At 39.5% G+C, this 23081-nt stretch overlaps 1 protein-coding gene and 1 pseudogene across 2 annotated transcripts; one reads left to right on the top strand and one right to left on the bottom strand.

The window, feature by feature from the left end:
* Positions 1-130: 130 nt before the first annotated feature.
* STARD7 (StAR related lipid transfer domain containing 7) lies at positions 131-21762 on the bottom strand. Of its 2 annotated transcripts, XM_078149663.1 has the most exons (9): positions 20939-21762; positions 20275-20469; positions 9071-9279; positions 8684-8733; positions 7199-7309; positions 7034-7116; positions 6207-6306; positions 4419-4503; positions 131-3342 (listed from the first exon to the last, which is right to left on the bottom strand). In XM_078149663.1, exons 2-9 carry the CDS (start codon positions 20337-20339, stop codon positions 3158-3160), a joined length of 888 nt encoding a protein of 295 aa, XP_078005789.1. In that variant the 5' UTR covers positions 20340-20469; positions 20939-21762; the 3' UTR covers positions 131-3157. The 2 variants fall into 2 exon arrangements, with proteins under 2 accessions (XP_078005789.1, XP_020844123.1); XM_020988464.2 differs by having other exon boundaries at positions 20275-21762.
* LOC110209787 (ubiquitin-conjugating enzyme E2 L5 pseudogene) lies at positions 9312-11223 on the top strand (annotated as a pseudogene).
* Positions 21763-23081: the final 1319 nt, after the last annotated feature.

The raw sequence follows: 23081 nt of genomic DNA, 5'->3' as shown, positions 1-23081 counted from the left end.
GAGATTAGGTCCCTTCTGACTCTAGGAACACAAGCATAAATTCTGTGCCTACTTGAGGTTTTTTCCTTAGTCATTCACGTCTCTGATCTTCAAAGGCATTGTGCAGACTGAAGGAGGCCCCTCACGTGTATGAATTTATTAATTTATTAAAAATCAAAGATACAAGGCTCTTAAAGCTAAATTAATTAAAACATAAGCATTGAGATACATAGTAGGTGCTTAAAGGTGGTGGGTTTTTGTTTTTTTTAATAAGCATCAAGATTAATGGGATGAAGAGAAGATCCAGAATCCCACATAAGCAGTTCTAAGTTTTATCAATTCCTGTTATAACTTCCCCAACCTACAACGCCTTTAAAAAAAAAAGGCAAAATATCTGCAACCTAATTTGGTACATTCTTTCAATTCTTGCATGGCAAAACTCAATCACATTTCCCTCCACCATGAGAAAACATTTTCCAGATAAGCTTGTCCCAACCTACTTCTAGAATTCCTTAGGACTCCGTTTCTCAACAATCTTAAACCTCCCACTACTTTTGCTCTGAGAACAGTACCTTTATCATTTACATAAATTCAGCATCATTCTTCTATAATGACATATCTTTAACAGAAAAGGTTCACAGCAATTATCAAGACAAGGAAGTAGAAATGGGTGATTTATTTTTGGTTGTCATACTGGATGACCAAAGTAGAGGGATTAGAACTCAGGCATGAAAGCTCAGCTCTGAGTATAAGCCAATTGATACTGAGAAAGGACAAACTATTTTTGTCCCCACACCTAAACTTAGAAAAGAAAAGGGCTATGCCCCTACATCAAGCAGAAATACTCCTCTTTTCAATTATAACCAGGAAGGAAAAGATAATTCTAATACTGAAAAGTTTCCCCACCACCACTCTTCCAAAGACAAACACTCTTTCATACCAATCAGTACATTTATTCACACTTTTGATAAAAATACCAGTTATTAGTGAAATTATTACAATCCCAAAAGTAACTACTACACTGACATAAACACAGTGCCACATATCAGAACATGGAATCATACAGAGAGTCCCAAGTACCCTAAGCACTTTTATAATTGCTCTCTTTATACAGACAGTAACTCCTGTAGGTAATGGATACTAATGGAATCCAGCGACTGTTCCCTGATTTCATCACATCCTGAAATGAGGAAAGAAGGATCAAGGAGCTTGGGCTCTTTAGCGTACCTGCGTCATATCATCTGAACAGATGCCAAGAAAGGTATTGGTAGGATCACTACCTTGGCACAAGACCGTTGAACAGACAGCAAGGGTACTATGAAGCGATTGTTACTTTTAGGGCTAGATCCCTTCCCCCATGATAGAAACAGGGTGTGAAGGATGGCAAACAGAAGTTTTCCACCTAAGTTCTGATGACAAGGGAGACTTCAAAATCACCTACCACCTTATAGACTGAAGTTTTGCCATAGTAACTGAGCCCAGATGATACCACCCTTACTACTCCTATACCCTATACGTGAGAACATATCTAAATCTGGAGATGGCACACTTGCCTTCAGGCAGGATCCTTCCACAGTCATTATAGCCAATGCACCCATCCAGAGCAAGGCACTCTAGTCAAAATCAAAACCTAATTAACCCAGTTAAAATCATTCATTCCACTCTGCAGATACTGTTAGCCTTCAAGTTGGACCTTTCTCTGGCCACACTGGTTAATATATCGGGCCAGAGCCAAGACATTCCAGCAAAATTCAAGTCAATTATATAAGAGCCAACAGCATTTCAATGCAACAAGTAGAAAGAGAGGTAATGGGAGAACTTTTGTCAAAATGCAGTGACTGAGGAAAAGTAAAGGAATGAGGCTTCTCTTTAGTTTTACTCCTTCCCTGGCTTCAATGCTAGGCAAAATGTTCAGATGAACAGGTATATAAGTAGCTCAGCCAGCATTTCTTAACGATGGCAATTATGGTTATGGCTAGCTTTTTCATTCTAAACATCCTACCTTAGCTTGTGATTCTGAAACCTCTATGGGAAGAAAATTATTTTCCCTTCCCTATGTGTAGTCTTCTCAACCGGGAACTGAGGATAAGTCCCTGGAGAATAGCTCCATCGTGATTTCATGCCTAAGCTTCACCACAGGAAGAGGGTCTATACAAACCTTATGAACATCCAGAAATAAGACTGAGTAAAGTCAAACCAAGAGGGCTAACAAGTTTGGCACTTCCTTTACAGTGAGGTTAAGGAGCAATCTTTTGCAGCTAAAGTGGAATCCTCAAAGCTAGTAACAACTGTGTGAATCTCTATTCCACTTTCTCAATCAAAAATTAACACAAAATAAAAATTCAAGTTTAATTCAATATTTTTAGTAAGTTGCCTTACCATCATCTTGCCTGATCGTACCTGAATACTGTTAACGTATTATTGTCTAAAAGGGCTTCCTTTACCTGTGGCCCTATGGAGGGGTGGATGGGAAGGAGATGATGGGTAAGCAGACACAGTTCAAACCACAAAGGGCAGCAAAGGTATTAAGTAGATTTAAAGGGGAATCTCACAGGGAAAAATGACACTTTCTGGTAGAGGGAAGGGCATTTCTTGGCACAGCTTTCATGTTGTTCCTAAATAGACAAAGATCAAGAAAAGGCCCTTGGGCCATATAGGACCGTTTCCTTTATAGTCAGCACATACAAAGACCTACTGCCAAGAGATTTTTCAATACCCCTTTCCCCCACAAACTGATGAAAAAACCCAAACAGCCTTGTTAGGTGGAGTCTTCAAGAAGTGAATGAAAGCCAAGTCACTGCAGAATTGATGGCACAAAGTAAAATCCAGGCTTGAGGAAAATGTTCCAAGGGGACAAACGGAAATGTTCTCATCCTTACAGAGGTATAAGAAATCTGTCCCAGAGTACCTCAGTGATGCAATGAATTTAAAATTCTTGGGCCAGGAACACAACAGCTTCCCAGGAGAGATGCCATCTTCTCAAATGCTCTGATAAAAGGATGGCAGAAGCACTGAAAAGTTAGGGCCAGGTGAATTAGACTCCAGTTATCAAACTAGGTGGTCTTTGTGAGTAAAGCAGACCTCTTCCAATATACCTGGCTTTTCCCTGTTCTGCAGCAGGGGGTTAAAGGTCCAAGGCAGGTGTGAAACAACTTCTCCCCCCCCAACCTAATTCCCTTTAAGCATATTCAATGCGAGGAGGGCCACAGCTGCCCTCACTCTTTCGATCTGGGGTCTGAGTGGCTGCCTTGGCCTCACTGCCAACATCGAAGGGTTTGGCTGAGATATAGTCCTTCACTTTGATTTCCATGTTCTTGGCTTTCAAAGTGGCCATATGCAGCTTCTCCAGGAAATCTGGCATGCCTATTAGAGAAAGGGAAAATGTATATTAGTGACACATAAAAGGAGGCACTCACATCATTAAGAGCAAGAATTTATTCCTCTCCTGAGATCACAACTCAGACAGTTAACTTAGGGAACACTGTAGTGATGAAGGTATCTCACGGCTTTGCCCACAGGAGGTGTGTCAAGCAGGCAGGTGGGCAAAGAAGGTGAAAAGGGGATTTCTATGTACATCAGTAACTATCTTCCCTGAGCAGACCCAAAGACATAGTTCTTCTTCTGGTGTTGAAAGACTTCTTCAAGGAAGAGATGCTCAGCCCAGGTCACATCTCTGTATTTGGAAATGTACCAACTGGTGAAGTTTCATCTCTACCTATAGTCCTTTCTACCTTTCTCCCCTACCCAAAAGAGGTTAGAAAACCTACTTGTTGATAGTAGAAAAGAAGAAAGTGACATGAGAACAATCCTAAATAGAAGAAATTAGAAAGAAGGAGAAACAAGCTGAATGCTATGACATGAAGCTTTGGTAGCATCTTTCCAGGGCAACTTTATCTCCCTGACAAGTTCATCTTCCCCATCATATCTTGCTTCCTTCAATACTATCTAAGAAATATAAATGGGGGCAGCAAGAAGGCACAATGGATAGAGCACCAGCCCTGGAGTCAGGAGGATCAGAGCTCAAATCTGTCCTTACACACTTGACAGCTGTGTGACCCTGGGCAAGGTCACTTAACTCTGATTCCATCCCCCCACATAGATATATTGAGTAAATACATATCATGGAGTCCATGTGCAAGGCCCCTCAGGTAAATAGCAATGGTTTTCCTTAAAACACTTCCCTGAACAAGCTAAGACTTCAGGTTTTTTTTAAATATCATAATCTCATTACTTAATGGAAGTATCACTAGTGTTTCAAGATTCTCAACATTGTTAGAGTATACAAGTTCATTTCTAAGTCGGTAAAGATTTAATTTTTGCTGCAACATTGCCCTTGACGTATTAAGAAATAATAAGAATATCCCTGATGTTCAGGTACACAATCTATAACATGCCCAACCCAGGTCACATTCCCAGACATACAAGCGATGAATACTCACCACTGGAGACCATCCAGCTAACGCAGTAACGAGGAAACACAGTTTGGGGATTGTCACTATATGTCAGCAAATAGTCAAAGCCATTCTGAAAAAGAACAATAGGATAGGATAAGGGACTCTGTATCACTCATCATCTTAACTTTCCCAATCAACTCTAAAAAGTAACCAGGTCCTATTTTTGGAGAGTACATCAGCCATAAATGCTTATCTCCAGTGGTCAATGTCGGCAGCTTAGATGAAGGTCTAAGTCTTTTGATGATAATCAATTAAGTGAATATGTTCTGGGCAACTATAAGTAGAAGACTTTGCTAGGCAAGGTGGTATCAGTGCATACAGGGAAAAAATGAAGGTTTATCATTTAGAGTAATAATTCCCAGAGCGCCTATGCATACTCTGTTTTAAGAAAAAGCTTTAAAAAAAACACAGCTTGATACAATTCTAGGCACATATCTCAAGGAAGCCAAAGACAAAGAAAGGTCATACGTATACTCAAATATGAATTACAGCACTTTTTATATGGTAGCAAAGAACTAGAAACAAAGTGGGTCCCCATCAGTTAGGGAATGGCTAAAGTAACAGCGGTACTTGAATGCAACAGACTATTGCTGTATTGTAAGAAACAATAGGAAGAATTCAGGGGAAAATGAGGAAGCTTTTCGTATCTGCAGTATGAAGTAAACAGAACCAAGACAACAATGTTTAATTGTTTTAGAAAAAGTTTTAGAGAAGTTTAAGTGATGATGCTTCACCCTGATCCTTTGAAGAAGTGAGGGATCATGGGAGTGGGATCCTGAATATAACAGACTTTTTTGATATACTGCTTTGTTTTGCAGAATTTTTCTTTCTTTCTTGATACTTTATTACAAGGAATAGCTCTTTTAGAGAGGGTAGGGAAGGGAATATAGTGGGAAATATAAGTGATGTGAAAACAGGAAATATGAACAAAAATAATTTTTTTTAAAAAGGGAGAATTATGGTCCCATATTTAATGAAATAAATTAAAACCTTTGTTACTATTTTTGTGACAAGGTAGAGAACTGACTTCAAAGTCAAGAAGAAGAGGAAGACACAAATGTGACTCTGGGCAAGACATTTAACCTCTTACTGCTCTAGGCTATTCTACATTGCAGAGAAGGTACCAATAAGCATTGGTAGGGGGAGTTTCCTCACTATTTGGAAGTTAAGGTGATATAAAAATAAAATATATTAATTATTGTTTAAATCATCTCCCATTTCTAGCATTTATATGAATTTTTAAAACTTCCCATGAAACTTAAAACTTTATTATAAGGCAAGAACTGTTAAGAGGCATATTTCAAATAGAGAACTAAACGTTCATTTTAATAGTTTCCATTCAAGGGGCAGAATGATGATCCCTTCACATGAACAACTACCCAGACAGGTTCCCCTTTAAGATAAACACAATACACTGAAATAATACTCCCAAATTATTCACATACCTTTAAAACCAAGTAGTGAATAGGAGAAATTAGAATCACAAAAAGGAAGGATAAATAAAATTCCAGATATTCAGCTAAGTAAATAAAGATGTTTGGAAAGTATTCTATGGGGTGAGAAAAAGGATGCTACCTAGTCAATGAGTCATCTACTTGGCCATTAGTATGACAATGCCTCACCATTACCCCATGAGTTGGACACAAAAAATGCAGCTGCTAATCACCACCTTATTCTGGGCCTCCTTCCATCAATGCCCAGTTGTGCAACAGCAGCTCATTTCCACCCTGAGGTCAAAACCATCCAGACATTCATGGCTGAAAGAAAGCTCACCTCATCAAATGATTTGTGGGGGCGGATAACCATCTGGGACTCGTAAGACCGGACACGAACAAATTCAGGAGATTCTGGTACATTAGGATGTTCTACCGCACTGTGAGAGAGAAGATAAGATGAATGATAACTTTGAGGATGAAAGGATAATGCCAGATATCACTTGTCTTGGCAACATGTACATTAAAACAATATTAAGTTTCATGAGGCTAATGATTGGGGGGGGGGGGAAGCAGGAAGCCTTTTTTTTTGTTGTTAAAAACAGACAAACAAGGAACAAAAACAGATTAAAAAAGAAAAAAATTTTGTAATGCTCCTGTGATTTCACTGGTCCAGGGAGTTCCCAGCAAGGAAATCCCCTTACCAATGCATATCTGTACCTACTCAGCAGATTCAGTCTTTAAGGAGTTTCCTGAAGCATTTGTGACATTAAGTGACTTACCCAGGGTCACAAAGTCAACAGATGTGAAAGCAGGAAGTCTTTCCGACTCCAAAGTCAGCTCTCTCTCTAATATACCATGCTGCCTCTTTGTAAAATATAAACTAATTAATGACATCAAAATGTGCTGCACTACCCCCCAACTCCAATTTCTCTTTTGGTAGCCAATTAGAAGGTGTCATTCTAAAGAAATTTACTTGTCTTTCTGGAATAATTATCACTAGGATATTTTTTCTCTTTAAATCATCCCTGACAAAAACAGAACATTTGCTGTATAGAATCCGTCGGGAAGAATGTTAAGCACCCCAAAGATACTTAAAAGCATCTATCAATAAAAGTGAAGGTTTTACTCAAAATTACTACTTGCCCCACTGCCAACTATACGCACCGTGACACCAACACCATCACATTGTTTTCCTGATCCACACTGTACCTTCGCACGTACACATAATCCCGCGAGTACATTGGATACTAAAGAAAGAGAGAGAATTAGGTGTCTGCATCAGCTATATCTGATTAAAGTAAAAACATCCGTGAAAAGAAAAGTACTCACAGGAAAATGAGTTACCCAGTGAAGAACTTCAGAACCACTTATCACATCCCTCTCAATCACTTCCAGTTTGATGACCAGAGCATCCCACTTTTTCCTATACTCTGTATCCAGCTGTAGACAGAAAGAACATATGAAGACTAAGAAACTCCAAATAAAGTTTTGCAAGGCTCTATTAAAAAATTTCACAAACCTCAGCCACTAGAAAATAGAACACTGAGTACTGCTTCTGTTTTTATTAGCTAGAAGAATAGTAAGTTAAAAAAAAAGCTAAGAGAATGTTAGAAAAGGGAAGTTACAATGTACTCCACAACAAAAAAATCATGTTAAAAAAAGGAGGAAAATGAGGAGCACAGAATAACTCATTTTTGTCATTGGTATGAAATATTTTTGTGGAAAATTGTCACATCTGGTCAACCTAACTCAAATGCTAGGACTTAAAACTCTCACAGAATACCACCCTACAAACAGTTCTGCTGCTGTTTAAAGTTGTCTTCATATGTCATTTTTTTGGTCCAGATCTGTGAGTTCATTAGTATAGGAACTCCCCATTTAGAAATTTCCTCTGCTGATGCATACTGGCAACTGGCATATAATACAACTTCCCCAGCTGCCTGGGGAGCAATGAGAGATTAAGTGACTTGCCCAGGTCACAAAGCCCAATGTCAGAGGCAGATCTCAACGTCAGACAGGCTCTCCACTATATCATACTGCCTCTCATAGCTACAGGAGGTAGAGTGGGACTTAGAAGGGAAAAGGGAGACCACTACAATCACAAACTCTGAATGGCATGGTACATTAAACAGGCACTCTGAATGGCATGGTACATTAAACAGGCACTTCTAAATAGCATGTAATTCTGATATTTCACATGGTTCCCAAGTCACCTATCAATATTTTGTGAAAACAAGTTATGAAACTAAACTAATAACTAGGGACTAAAGCCAATTATGAGGAAAACAAAGATTACAGAATGACTTAAGTTAACTACTTGCTCCACAAGGAAAAGTCAAGAGTCTCAATCCATCCAACTTCCCCGGCAGCTAAAAAATAAAAACCTTAAACTCCAAAAAACTAGCAAAATTCTTTGGCTATATTCAACATATGTTGTATTTTATCTATTTAGAAGGCCATTACCTAGAGCTCAACATTATATTGCAATAATAATGATTATCAAAACACTCCTATAATATTTCACACTTTTAAAATTAAACTTCATTACATTCCCTCACTTGATATTTTGAAGAGCCATGTGATCTGATACAGACAGAGGAAATCATATTATACCCACCTGACAGACTGGGAAACAAACACAGAAAGATGATAAATGGCCTAAATCCACAGAGATACTCTGTTGTAGCAAAAATGGCCAACTCAACATCCTGATACAAGTAGTGTTTATCTGGATAGGAAGATTTTCCTGGACAATTCCCTCCCCCCACTCAGCAGTACTTAATTTTAAGCTTTGGGGATAAAAAGTTGACCTACCTGAACATTGAAGAATTGTCTAGGTGTCACATCAGTATATGTTCCAAAAACTAAAAGGAAAATAGAAGGTGTGTCACAACTGTTAATTGACTTGTATTTCAATTGTGATTAGGGTACAAATGTATCACTGAGTATTTATTTAAAGACAGAAGCAAAAACTGGTATCACAGTGGAACAGGGGTGAAAGAAAGAAACATTTTATAAACCTGAAGACTGACATTAAACAAGTCTGGAATATAAGAAAAAGGGACAGGCAGATCTAAATGGAAGTCAGTAGGAATAAAGCAGTGTGAGAAAAAGAAGCAAACAGCAATGCTAGCATTCTGTACTCCTAGCCAACCATGGCACCTGGACCACATTAAGCCAGAAAGGAAACCTAGGACTCACCCCTGTATTGGTAGAGATGAGTACCACTGATCAGGCGCCTCCAGAGTTTGAAGTGTTTCTTGTCCATTACCATTTCCCATGGCTGCTCTTTGGTGGCTTTATCACTTGCTTCTTCTGTTTGGGGTTTTAGTTCAGGGGGGTGGCACTCTACTCCACTGCTTTGGAACACACTAGACACTTCCTCCATTCTTTTCATCTCATCAATAGATCTGAGAAAAAGGAAAAGATCCCGTAGAACCTTATGATCACTGTCATTATCCAAAAGAAATTTCAGTAAAAACAAACAAAAAAACACCATGAGAACATAACCGGGGGGGGGGGGAGATATGTGGAAATCCTCTTTACTATGAGAAACATAATTTCAAAACCCAGAAAGGGTCAGAGCTTAAACTGGGGTTGACAGCTACTTAAACCTGTGAGGAAGAGAAACAGCACTTTCAATTATATTTTCGATGGGCTTAAAAGTTGTCATTAAGAACTGAATAACTTGACTACATTAAACTAAAAAGGTTTTGCACAAACAAAGCCAAACTGGGAAAGAATTTTTACAACCAGTGTCTCTGATAAAGGTCTCATTCCTAAAATACATACAGAACCAAGTCAAATCTATAAGAACAGAAGTCATTCCCCAGTTGATAAATGGTCAAAGGATATGAACTGGCAGTTTTCAGATGAAGAAATTAAAGCTATCTATAGTCATATGAAAAAAAGCTCTAAATCACTATTGATTAGAGAAATACAAATCAAAACAACTCTGAGGTACCACATCAGACCTATCAGATTGGCTAACATGACAAAACAAGAAAATGATGAATATTGGAGAACATGTGGGAAAATTGGAACATTAATACATTGTTCACGGAATTGTGAACTGATCCAACCATTCTGGAGAGTAATTTGGAACTATGCCCAAAGGGCTATAAAAATGTGCATACCCTTTCACCCAGCAATAGCACTTCTAGGGCTATATCCCAGTGAGATCATACAAATGAGAAAAGGACCCACATGTACAAAAATATGTATAGCTCTTTCTGTGGTAGCAAAGACTTGGAAATTGAAGGGATGCTCATCAATTGGGTAATGGCTGAACAAGTTGTGGTATATAAATGTAGTAGAATACTATTGTGCTATAAGAAATGATGAGCAAATGGATTCAGAAAAACCTGGAAAGACTTGAATGGACTGATGCTGAATGAAGTGAGCAATCACATTGTGTGATAATCAACTGTGATCTACTTAGCTCTTCTCAGTAAGGTAAGGATCTAAGACAGCTCCAAAAAGTCTCACGATGAAAAATGCTATCTACATCCAGAGAAAGAACTATGGAGTTTGAATGCAGATCAAGCATATTGTTTGCTCTTTTTTTAAAAAATTTTCTTCTGTTTCATTTTGTTTCTTCTTTCTTGTGGTTCCTCCTATTGGTTCTAATTCTTTTTTACAACATGACTAATGTGAAAACATGGTTAATAGGAACGTATATGTAGAGCCTGTATCAGATTGCACACCGTCTTGGGGAAGGAAGTAAGAAGGGAGGGGGTGAAAACTGAAAACTCAAAAGCTTGTGGAAGTGAATGTTGAAAACTAGAAATTAATTAATTAAAAAAAAAGAGAATTTAATAACTAGAGGGTTTCAAGCTGCCCAGGCGATGCACTGTGGGACAGAAGCAGCACCAGACTGAAGACGATAGCTAGCAGGAGGCTGATGAAGGAGCTGGAAGAAATCTGCAAGTGTGGGAGGAAAACTTCCCTAACATTCAGGTTGATGAAACTAATTTATTGATTTGGCAAGGGCTCGTTGTTCCTGACAACCCTCCATACAACAAGGGAGCCTTCAGAATCAAAATCAGCGTCCCAGCAAAGTATCTATTCAAACCAGGTAGATCACTTTTAAGACAAAGATTTACCACCCCAACATCGATGAAAAAGGGCAGGTCTGTCTGCTAGTAATTAGTGCTGAAAACTAGAAGTCAGCAACCAAAACTGAACATCCAGTCTCTCAGAGCCCTAGTGAATGACCCCCAGCCTGAGCACCCCTTTCAGGCCCATTTAGCTGAAGCATCCTCTAAGGACCATAAAAAAAATCTGAAAAAAATATAAAATATAAAAAAATCTGTAAGAATGCTGAAGAGTTTACAAAGAAACATGGAGACTAAATCTTCCGTGACTGATTCCAACCAGGGCAAGGGGAGACATGGAACAGTGCATTTCCAACACCCTGCAATCAGGACTCTATGGAAAACTGACAAGGGTCACCTCCTGGCGTCCACTTGTAGCAGTTACTAACTTTCTATAGTTTTCTTAATCTAAAGTGGTCTAAGTAAACCTGTAAAGAAAAGATAAAAAATTTAAGATGTTCTAGTTCTGATTTCTTTGTTTTAAAAATCATACTAAAACCCAAACTCAACCTATTTTTTCCTCCTTTTTTTCTGGCACATGAATGAAACCAAAAGTTTAAAACAAACAAAAAGCCACCCAAAAAACCTAAGAAATACAACTCAGAAATGAAAACTATATTTTTTAGAGCCACCAAAATGGGGAAAAAAACCCAAAATATCAAAATGCCCTCTGAAATGAAATTAGTTGGAATTTGAATCCTTGCACTAAATGAAAAGCCAAAGCATATATTTAGTATCTTAAAAATGGAAGGAAACTAAAGTACTTTAAAATAGTCACCCTGAAAAATAATGCAATTACCAAAAATGTGGTCATAAACGCCAAGGACTATAGCATCTATTTAATTTATTTAATGATAACAATAATAATAGCTAATATTTATAGTGCTTTAAGACTTGCAAAACACTGTGCATGTTATCTCATTAGATCCTCTCATCAACGTTCTGAGATACCAACTATTATTATTCTCCTCTTACAGATGAGAAAACTAAAGTTAAAAGAAATTAAGTGACTTGGCCAGTGTCACACACCTAATACATGGGAGGCAGCATTTGAACTCAAGTCATCCTGACTGCAAGTCCCAGCACTCTATCCACTACAGACCTAACCATTTAACTCCTTATAGTAGCCAATCCAGTGTTCCCCCTGGGCTCAATAAAGGTTAACACGTTACTAAGATAGAAAAAACTGGAAATTCTAGAAGTCATCTATAACACAAAGAAGTTCAGAAACACAGTATTAACTCCAATTAACTTATTAATTTCACACAAATGGTTATTTCCAGAGCTAGAAGCAACAAGAAAGATTTCAGATCATAAGCATCAAATCCTTATTCTTGGACATGACAAAGCCTCATTTGTGACGCTAAGTATTCTTAAGTAGGCTGCTGACATAAGGACATCTACAGATTTCCAATTTGTCTGGCTGGAGTGGTAATAAACAGCTGTCCTTCCTTGCCTACCAAAACCTCCAAATGCTACAAGTAAATCTTTTCTTTCGACTTCTACAAAAGAATTTTGATAAAAAGCTTCTGGATCAGCCTTCCCTCTTCCACAATAAAGCAGTCAGTGCTCTAGAAAGTGGCCTATGTGATCATTCAAGTTATTTAATTAAACTAAAAAGCCACCCAACTTAGTCTAGCAAAGATTCAGTTCCACTGTTTCCCACAAAAAATAAAAGGGAGGAGATACTTTTCATTTATTCTATCCTGCCCACTCAATTCCTGGCCAGGCCTTTGGGGTGGCCAACTATAACACAACAGGTTCCCAAGACATAGTGATAAAAAGCAATTCAGTTTATTTATAAGATTCAGTGCTTCTCCTTGCCTAGTCCAAGATAAAATCAAGCACTGCTTTGAGTGTTCTGTGTCAGAACAAAGAATTATAATCCCTATCTATCATGTTCTATTCTTCAAGCAGAGAGGATAACAACAACACTGGAGATACTTTCCTCTCCTCAGAAACTTGCTAACAGATCTAATCAGATGGCTCATCCTTTGAAATTAAACTTTAAAGCAAAAGTATAATCTCTGGGATGTGGTTTTAACCATGATACAAATCCACAAGCTTCCACTGAATCAAACATTTTCTGGGGAAAGTTTAAATGGCATGAGAGTGCCCTTTCACATGGTATGTTTAAAGTAATTCCACATTTGATTTAAAGCAACCATTAGAAAGATAATTCATTTAATAATTTTTCTTATAAAAGTACATTTTTATTCTTTGATATCAACTTAATATGTAGATTTCATTTTTAGAAAGTGCCATCCAAAAACCCCCCAACAACCAAAATTCACCTCATTGCCCAGCATTCCTTCAGTGTTTCATCTTTAGTCCTAAAAGATGTTTTAGTTGATACAACAACCATTTACTAAATAGTTACTATCTAACAGGCACAGTGCCAGATGCTAGTGGAAATATAAATACCAAAGCAAAACAGCTCCTTCCTCAAGGCAATTACATTTTAATGGAAGCATACAACACTTTCACAGAAGTATAAATATATATATAAAATACAAAGTGATAGGGTGAAGACTAGCAACTGGAGGAATCGGGAACAGCCTTATGAGGAGGTAGGTAGTTACTGAGCTCATTGCTGGGTATCTATGTCAAAGTAAAGGATTAAGAGTGGTACCAAATGTTGACAAGTGCTGAAGGTCAGTCACAAGAAGTGAGATAACCACTAGAAAACTTTTCCAATAGGAAGGCAGCATTAGTTACCTTAAGAAAAAAGAAACTACAAGTTATAATACCTATTTCACAACAGAGGCAGCTTGTAAGTGTTCTGATAGTCTACTACCTATGCGGCCTTCAGCAAATTCAATAAACTCTGTTTAGCCTGCAGTGCTAAAGGCTAAATGAAGGAGTCATTAAAATCTCAGTATCAGGGCAACTTATAACAAGTGATTTCGAAATCTGAAAAAAAAAAAAGGCAGACCTAAAAGTGCTGGAGACTGAAAAAAATCCAACTATCAAACAGAATAAAGAGTAGTTCAGATTGCCTACCTACCTACCATGCTCCCAACTTTGTACACTCATCTTTGGGTCAATCTGAGATTGATATAAGGTACCAGTAACAACTGTGACAAGTGAGCTTGACTTTAATTCCTTTCAAAATTCCAAAGCAGACAGTTAAAGAAATGGTAAATGAACATCTTTAAAAAAGAACATGAACAAAGAAACACAAGGTGGTATAAGGGAAAGTGCTAGCCCTGGGGTGGGGAAAGACCTGGGGATGCATCCTACCTCTTGGGTTTACTAGCTGTGAGATCATGGGCAATTCATTTAGCATCTCTGGATCTCAGTTTCCTCATTTAGAAAATGGGGTTAATATCTATATTGTCCCTAACTCACAAAGTTACTATAAGATTCATAAGAGATTGTTATATGCACCCTGAAAACCTTAAAATGCTAAACGTTACAAAAAGCCAGCATGGCGTCATTAACTCCATTTCCTTTGTTGACAGTGTCAAACAGTCAGTCAGTAAGCATGTACTCAGTTCCTATTAAGTGTCAGGCACTGCGCCAAGAATGGAGTTAGACCCAAAGAGAGACAAGACAGCCCCTGAAATAGAGGAGCTCACAATATGATGGAATACAACAGTGAGACAAGAAACATCTACCGGGGTCTTTGCCATGCAGGATGGGCTAAGTTTTCCCTAAACGGCAGGAAAGCTGTCCCCAAGACTCAATTGGTTCAGGGAACTATGCATAACTCAAAGGCATTAAGGAGACTTTCTAATTACCTAAGGCAGTGAAGTCAAAACAAAGAAACTGTGGATCCCTATGGGCCTCACAGTGACTTAGAAAGCCAAAAATTAACATTGTCTATGTTGTACTGTATTTTTATTGGTTTTATTTTGTTAAACACTGCCCGATCACATTTTAATATGGATTGTACTCTGGGAGTTTTGCTAGCCTGCTTGTGGCCAGCTGGTCAGCCCCTCTTACAGAGGACATAAAAAAGTCAGCCTATGAGGCTCTGCATCCCCTCAGACTTGACTAATATCCCGCTGCCAAGCAAGTTAATACTAACCCCTCTGACCAGATGTGTTTCCTTATAGAGAAGAGAAAGCTACATCAGGCTGAAGTAGTACTATATCCTTACTGAGTATAGTTCCATTAAGTAAATGTCTTTTTAAAGTTTTGGAGGATCTAACAATGTCATTTCAATCTTGAGCCTGAACTTCTGGAGTTGACTCAAAACAGTTTACAGTAGACTGGTAAATCATGGGAATATTACAGGAACAGTTCACCTAGATGCTAGTGCAGCATCTGACCAAATTTTCATGCTCTTCTTATGGAAAAGATGCATATACTGGCTAGACAAAAATACAGCTCAGTGGATTAGGAACCGACTGCTTAGCAAATCTCTAAGAGTAGCAGTAATGTTTCAAAGTCAAGTTGCAAGAAGGTCTCTAATACAGTGCCCCAGAAATCTGTGCTTGGTCTTATGCTTATGCTGAGTTAACATTTTTGATTAGTGACACAGACAGCACAATTATCACTTAGGTTCAAAACAGCAATTTTATAAGCATAACATGAGCTTTGGAAACACAAGTAGACAACAGTGCTTTCTGAAAATTATCTGGGATGCATCTCCTTGCCTTCATTGAAGTGGAAGGCTAAGATGCAGAATACCATTATATTCAGTTGATAAGTTTAATTTTATTGAACTGGTTTTTTTCCTTTTTTTTTTGGTTAAAAAGGATGGCTCATTGAGTAGAAGGTGAAGGATATATTTGAAAATGAAAGCAATATGGAAACAAAAGATTTCAATAATTTTTAATGATCTAGGATTTTTGGTGGATTGAAAGTTCAATGTCAATCAAAAGTATACAACAATAGCTAAGAAAAATAATCTGATTTTAGGCTTCAATCAAATGTCATAGTATCCAGAAGTAGAGAGGTGACAATCCTGCTGTATTTTGCCCTGATTAGACCACAATCTGGAGTACTGTTTAATTTTGGGCACCATATTAAGAACAAACACATTGATAAGATGTAGGACATCAGTTCTCCAAGTATAATCTGGTTTTCAAAGTATGAGGGTCTCCAAGACCTTTTCAGAGAATCTGTGGGGTCAAAACTATGTTGATAACACTACTAAGACATTATCTGCCTATTAAAATGTCCCTCCTTTTTTGAAGGACACATCTGAAGCTGGATTTTCTTCACATATTTACAACAAAACAGCACAACAACAGATTAAACGCAAAAGCAGATATGAGAATCCAAAAGTCTTCTATTAGGAAGCTATGTAATACAGTGGACAGAATGCTGGAGATGGAGCCAGGAAGACCTGAGTTCAAATCCAGCTTCAAACATGTAGTAAATTGTATGACTCTGGGCCAGTCACTTAAATCTGTCTCAATTTCTTCATCTGTAAAATGTGGATAATAACAGACCTACTTTTCAGTACTGTTGTGAGGATCAAATGAGATAACATAACATAAATGCTATGTTATAATTCTATTAAGCCAGACATTAAAGAGATTTGCAAAAAAATATGTAAAACAATATTTTCTAGTTAAATTAGTTTCTGGAAAAGTTATTGCTCATAAAAACATGTTACTTATGTTAACATGAAATGTTTTTGTTATTTAAAATTAATAAATAGCTAGTTTTAATTTCTAGACATTAATTAGTACAACCCATAATATAAACAAATGTTCTTTAGGGGTCCTCAGTTTTTAAGAGTGCAAAAGAGGCCAATAAGTTTGAGAATCATTGTACTGTATCCAAGGGACAGTAACCAGGCAAAAAGTATTATGACTAACTGGTCTTAAATATTTGAAATTTGCTCAGCTTGGCCCCAGAGTGCAATAGTACAACTAAGAGAGACAGATAGGGGTTACAGAGACAAATTTAAGCTGATAAAAGCAAAAACTTCCTAACAGAACTATCTAAGAATGGAATGGGTTGCCTTGGGCATCAGTGGAATACAATTATTGTAGAAATGTGACCTGACAAGAGCTTCTGTGGGTACTAGAGTTCCTGCCTCCTAAGCAGCCACAAATACAAAAGATTTGGAAAATCTTGCCACCAAAGTCCTTAGTACTGTCAAGTTCAACATCAGAAAAGGATACGATTGGCGGCAGCCAGGTGGCTCAGTGGAAAGAACAGTGGCCCTGGATTCAGGAGGACCTCAGTTCAAATCTAGCCTGAGATACATAAATAACACTTACTAGCTTGTGTGACCCTGGGCAAGTCACTTAATCCCATTGCTTAACCCAAAAGAAAAAGAAAACGATACGATCATCAATAAAAATGTCATTAAAGAAAATTCATTGACATTTGTTCGGCCAATGCACCATAAGGAAGAGGTCCTTCCATGTGAATTGCAGCTGAAACTTCTCTATCATCTCCCCACCATTAGAACGTGAGCTCCTCGAGAGCCGAAAGCAGCGTTTTCTAGTTGTATTCCCAGCGTTTTGCCTGTAGAAAACACTAAGTACTTTTTCACTCATTCGTAGTAGATTCCTCCTCATCAGAGCCTTCAGCTGAAGACTGGAAGCCTATTTCTAAAGGATTTTGTTGAAGAAGTTCTTTTCCAAGCATAGTTTGTTCAGGATGGTCTTTAAGATGCCCTCCCAACTCTGAGATTGTGATTTTGTCCTTAGAAGACTTATTAACTTGGTTTCACATAATTTCCACCTCAGCCTTCCAAACTATCATCACAGTTGGTAATTTTCAGGCACTACCTTGAGATACTAAAGATTTCACTATTAATTATGGGCCAATTCATTTAGTTGCTCTGCAGTAGAATGGAGGAAAAAACTAAAAAAATCGCAGGTCAACTTTCACCTAGTTTTGATAATATGAAACAAAGCCATCAGAAATATAACCTGAACTGGTGGCCTTAATGAACACAGGAGCCTCTTACACAAAAGAAGCTTTAATCTCAATGACAGAAGAAAGTCACTTTCTGCCTCACCAGTAAGCCAAAAGGATTTCATTTAATTAAGGGCACTCTAATAAATATCATACTGAAATATTCAAGTACTCACTTTTCTGGATTTAGAAATGGGTTAAAAAAAAAAGACAATACTCTCTTTCTGGGTTTAGAAATGGGTAAAAAAAAAGACAATATTCTCTACTAAACCTACAATCTATAAATATATTTGTTTCTGGTATGAATTAAAGCAAGAGCCTAATGAAACATTCATAGTTTTTTCCCATGTCTGTTCAGCACAGTGTATATTGTTAATTTCCTTCCTCTCCTATTGCTGGGGTTTTGTTTTTTTATTTTTTCAAAGTTACAAGGAGATAAGTAAAAACGTTTTATTTTCCCTTAAGAAAGGGCACTAGACTCAAAGGTCACTATTTTAGGTCACTATTTTGAAAGCCTAGACAACAACAAAAATAATCAAAATTTATAAAAAATACAAAGTGGCTTAGTGGATAAAAGCTCCAGGCTAAGAGTTAAGGGACATGCGCCATAAACTTTTGGCCCCAGCAATGACTCACAAAGTGACCTTGTACAAGTTCCTTCCTCTCTCAGGTTCTCTTGATGCTGCTAACATTAATGAGATAGTGTTAGTAAAGTCCTTTAAGCTCTCTGGAGGTAAGTACTTAGAACAGAAAGTGCCAACGTTCTTCTATTACAGGAATGGGGGGGGGGAGCCTTCATTCTGAGTAGAAAACAAAGAACAGTGATGATAACACAAGACAGCTTAACCTGTATATTCAATTTAAAATACCTGCTGTGATTTAGGAACCACATAAAAAGAATGGTTTTATTCCATTAGCAGCAAGTACACTGCCCTCTAAGAATAAAAATTCTGTGGGAAGTACACATAGTTGTATATGCAGTACTTCCTTACCAAAGAATCAGTACTTCATTATTTAAGTTAACCCAAAAACATTCTGGGAAATAAAAATCCCTAGTAAGCTGGCTATGATAATCCCTGTAAATGTTTATTTCAAAGCAGATGGAATCAATCAACAAGTATGTATTAAGTGTGAATAATATTCAACACCAAGCAAAGAAAGTTAATCTGTCTTCAGAGTATTTTACTTAACAAAACATCAAAAGTATAGGTTACCAATTACAGAGACCTAGAATACCACTGTACAACCAAACTCTTCAAGAAAAAAAATCTCACTCACATTTATTACTTTATCAAGCTAACAATAAATTTTTTTGTCTTATGTTCTTAAATCTAGAAGGCTGTAGCATGAAGACCAAATTTTGAGTGTGTGAAATTTAACGTGATTTTATAAGAACAACATTCATAAGAAAAAGCAATTCTTCCAGATTTTAGTTCAGGCATTTTAAAAAAGTTTTCTGGGCAGCCTTTGTTTTGAGAAACAAATCCCAAAGCCAGTAAAAATGGATTGGGGCCCAAAGTGTAACCAAAACATGGTTTCACGAGGTCCAAAGGGGAGGGGTTGATAAAATACTTATTCTGGTCACCAAATGGCCAGATCTCTGCCAAGACGGCTAATGGTTGCCACTTCAGATACATATATTTAGTCACTTCTGGAAGAAGTATCTGTATTTTAAGCCTTATCCTTAACTGTAGAAATAAAAATTTATCCCTGTTACTGGAATTTCAAGAATCAGCAAACAAATGAAGGAAACTATGGGGAGGTTGATGCACTTTTTCGTATCCCTAGAATCATAAAACAAATCTCACAGTGAGGCACAAAGTGAAAAGAGGGCCCAAACAAGGATTTCTTCAGAACTCCTACGAAAACTAATCATAAGGGAGACATAGTACTGGAGTCTAACACTGATGATGTTCAACAATCATGAAGTTCTACTTTACTTAGCACAAGTGTGAGTTGATTTTGATTTTTGAAGCTTGAAAGCTCATCAATTTGCTGCTAATTCACACTGGAAGGAAATTCCTATTCTGACTCTTAAATTTTTTCCATAAAAATAGAAAGCTACAGTACCGCTTTCTGACAGGTATTTATCCTGAAGTTTTTTTTTTGTTTTTTCCTTCACTGCAGACCTGCCCTTAGATTGGAAGTTTTAATTAAACCTGTTTTGAAGTGTAGATTGTATTGAAGACTTAACAATGGCATGAATGTTTCTAGCACAAAAAAGAAATTTTATTTCACTAGTCTTTGCATTCCAGCTCCCCACATAAATTCTCCCCGCTGGATAAACATGCCTCCTATTGCTAACTTACAAAAATGAACTTAAAAATGGGGGTGGGGGGGAAATTTTTGCCAACTGTGTTCATTGCTACAGAGATTAGCACACTGGTAAAGTACCAACTATAAAGCAACAGACCCACCAATGTTCCATTCGACAACCATCAAAAACTAAAATTTCAAATCAGGAACCAAGGACCTCACCTCTGTAGCTCCTCTTCTTTGATCCTCTCCTCTTCCCACACAAAGATTCCAGTTAAAGCAGCCATCAGTTTACACGCATTCCCGTGGTGGCTGTGAAACTTGCGCCAAAGTCTACTGAAGAGGCTCCAGCGCGTCCTCTCCGAGTAGATGTTGCTGTAGAGCTGGCCGATCTGCTGGGCACGGCGAACCCTCAAGCTGGTAACATAGCTACACTGGTTAGCTAAAAGCGAGAGCAGGCTCTTATTCTGCTTAGGGCCTCTTTCAATCTCCTTCTGGAACCAACTCAGAACCTGCTGTACCCTGCCCTTCAGGGAGCTCACCTGATGCCCCCAGCCCAGACTCCCATCTGCAAGGCTGGCAAACCGTGCAGAGCTCACACAGTAAGAATAAACACTGGAGGGCGACCTCCTCTGCAGTGAGTGGAACATTCCTGCTAAGTCGGTTCGACCAGTCTGTCCCCCTCGACTCCCTCCCACGGAAAGGATTAGTCAAACCAAGTCACTTACAATACTGGGACTCACCAGGAGCCTCTTTCTCAAACCATCAATTCCAGGGTTACCCCTCAGTTTCAGCATTTGATTTACAAATATAGTGATTGGAATTTTAGTTTCTGGGGGGGAAAAACCTATTCTTTCTCTATACAATTGGGCCCAAAGCAACCCACCCAAATCACAAACGAGGAGGAATGGGAAGATCCCGCGAACAAACAGGTAACTTGGCAGACTGTTTCAGGGGTTAAGGGTATCAAAATGGTTGGCCAGCTCTCTGCTACAGAAGAACGGATGAACTTCTCAGCATCCCCTACAAGGGTGGAAGCGTCTTGGGAAATCAGGGAGTCAATTTAAGGGTAGCCGAGAAGATACCAGGATCTCTGCTAAGAAACCCCGTGGGTGTGCGGGGCAGGAAGAGATGGAAGAAAGAAAGGAGGAAGGCGGGCCCCGAGGAAGGCAGTGAGCGGGAGGGCGCGCACAGGTGGGTGACCGGGAAGCTTCATGCAGCCCAGGCCTGAGGGACGAGCGCGACTTCTCGCCCCTGGAAACCGCCCCAGCCGACGGGCAGAGCGACCTCGAACTGGATGCCCGGACTGGTCAGACAGGTGGTGGCGGGGGTGTCCCAAAGAAGAGAGGGCTGCTCGGGTGGAGGCTGGACCCACGGGACGGGTTAGACTGGGCCCTGAGTAACCAGTCCGTTAGCGCCCGTAGACCTGGGCTCCCCTCGCTGGGCCCCCCCGACCTCTGAGTCTCGGTTCCCGGCGCCACAGGCCCAACTCGGCCCCGCCCCTGCGCGCAGAGGCCTCCGGCCTTCTCCGCAGCAGCCGCAGGAGCCAGGACCAACAGCTGCGGGCCGCCGTGCACAGCTGGCCAGAAGGGGCCTAAATGGAGGTCGGGCACTGGCAGGTTCTCCTGGGGGTAGTCTGGCCAGGCCGCTGCGGAGATCCCGACCCCTCTTCAGTAGCCACCACACGCTCTCGTCCCTGCAACCTACCACCCCACCCCTCTCCCCCCACTACCGCTACCTCTCTTCTGATTGGTCATAACCTTTGCCCTCCCGCCACTCATTGGAGCCGAGGAGTGCTTGTCACGGAGCCCGGAGCCAATTCGTCTAGCCTCTGCATCCGCTAGCAAGGTAGGTGGAGCCCGCGTGCTGGCTGAACCAGTCAAGGGCGTCTTAGGGACTACCCAGGACCCTTCTCGCACCGCCCTCCTCATGCAGCTGTCTATGGAGGTGCCTGCGAGAGGGACTTTTTTGTTTTCTAGTGCTCATGGGAGGGAAGACTATTCCCGAGCCATGGCAGGTTACGAAAGAGACCCTCAACCGCTAGACAAATCTCTCTTTCACCTGTTCTCTACAATGGCACTAGTGCGACTACTCCAGAACTGGAGTGTGGTGACGTCATCACTTCAAGGCTCAAGGGCAGAAGGAACACCAGAAGGGTCCTAAGGCCCCATCCCTGGGTGTAAATCCTGTGATCTCATCAACTCTTATGGATTCCACCATTGTCTCTATGCGGGTTATCCCCAAATTCACCTATCCAGCCACATCTCACTCCTGAGCTCCAGTCTCCCAAACTCTAGCAACATGCACCGTAAACATCTCTAACTTAATGTGTGAAATTTGAACTCATTATCTTTACCCCTAAACTCATTCCTCCTCCATTCATTTAACAAGCTTATATTAAGTTTTGCATTCCCTGGCCAGAAACCCTGAGGGTCTTCCCTCCTAGATTGTTTAGGTTTTTGTTGTTGTTGTTTTTGGTTTTTTGGGTTTTTTTAAGTAGGTAAAAGAGGGCGTTCTCTGCCTCATTTCTCACCTAGCCTGAGTCACTGAATGGGCATTGCCTCAGTCAAAAAGAGAACAGTTAAAGACTTCAGCTTCAAAAGGCCTGCATGGTCTCCTATTTCATCCAGAGCCATTTGTCGTCCTCCAGATCTGTATCTGGCCACTGGACCCAAATGGCACAGTAGGAGAAAGTGAGGCTGGTAACTTTGCTCAGCCCTCCCTCATTTAAATCCAAGTCACTTGCACGTCATGGCATCACCTCCCTGATGTCATGGTCATCTTCAAGAAGGAAGGACAAACAACAATTTATTAAGTGCCAACTATGTGCCAGACTGGCAGCTAGGTGGCGCAGTAGAATACCCGGTCTGGACTCAGGAAGACTAATACAGTTCAAATCTGGCCTCACCCACTTAGCTGTGTGACCCTGGGCAAGTCATTTAACCCTGTTTTCTTCAGTTTCCCCATCTGTCAAATGAGCTGGAAAAGGAAGTGGCAAACCACTCCAGTATCTTTCCAAGGAACCTCCA

This window comes from Phascolarctos cinereus, unplaced genomic scaffold, assembly GCF_003287225.1.
Source record: "Phascolarctos cinereus isolate Bilbo 61053 unplaced genomic scaffold, phaCin_HiC Scaffold_2;HRSCAF=192, whole genome shotgun sequence".
Taxonomy (NCBI): domain Eukaryota; kingdom Metazoa; phylum Chordata; class Mammalia; order Diprotodontia; family Phascolarctidae; genus Phascolarctos; species Phascolarctos cinereus.
Note: the sequence above shows the minus strand (reverse complement) of the source record. Positions and strands in the feature narration are given on the sequence as shown.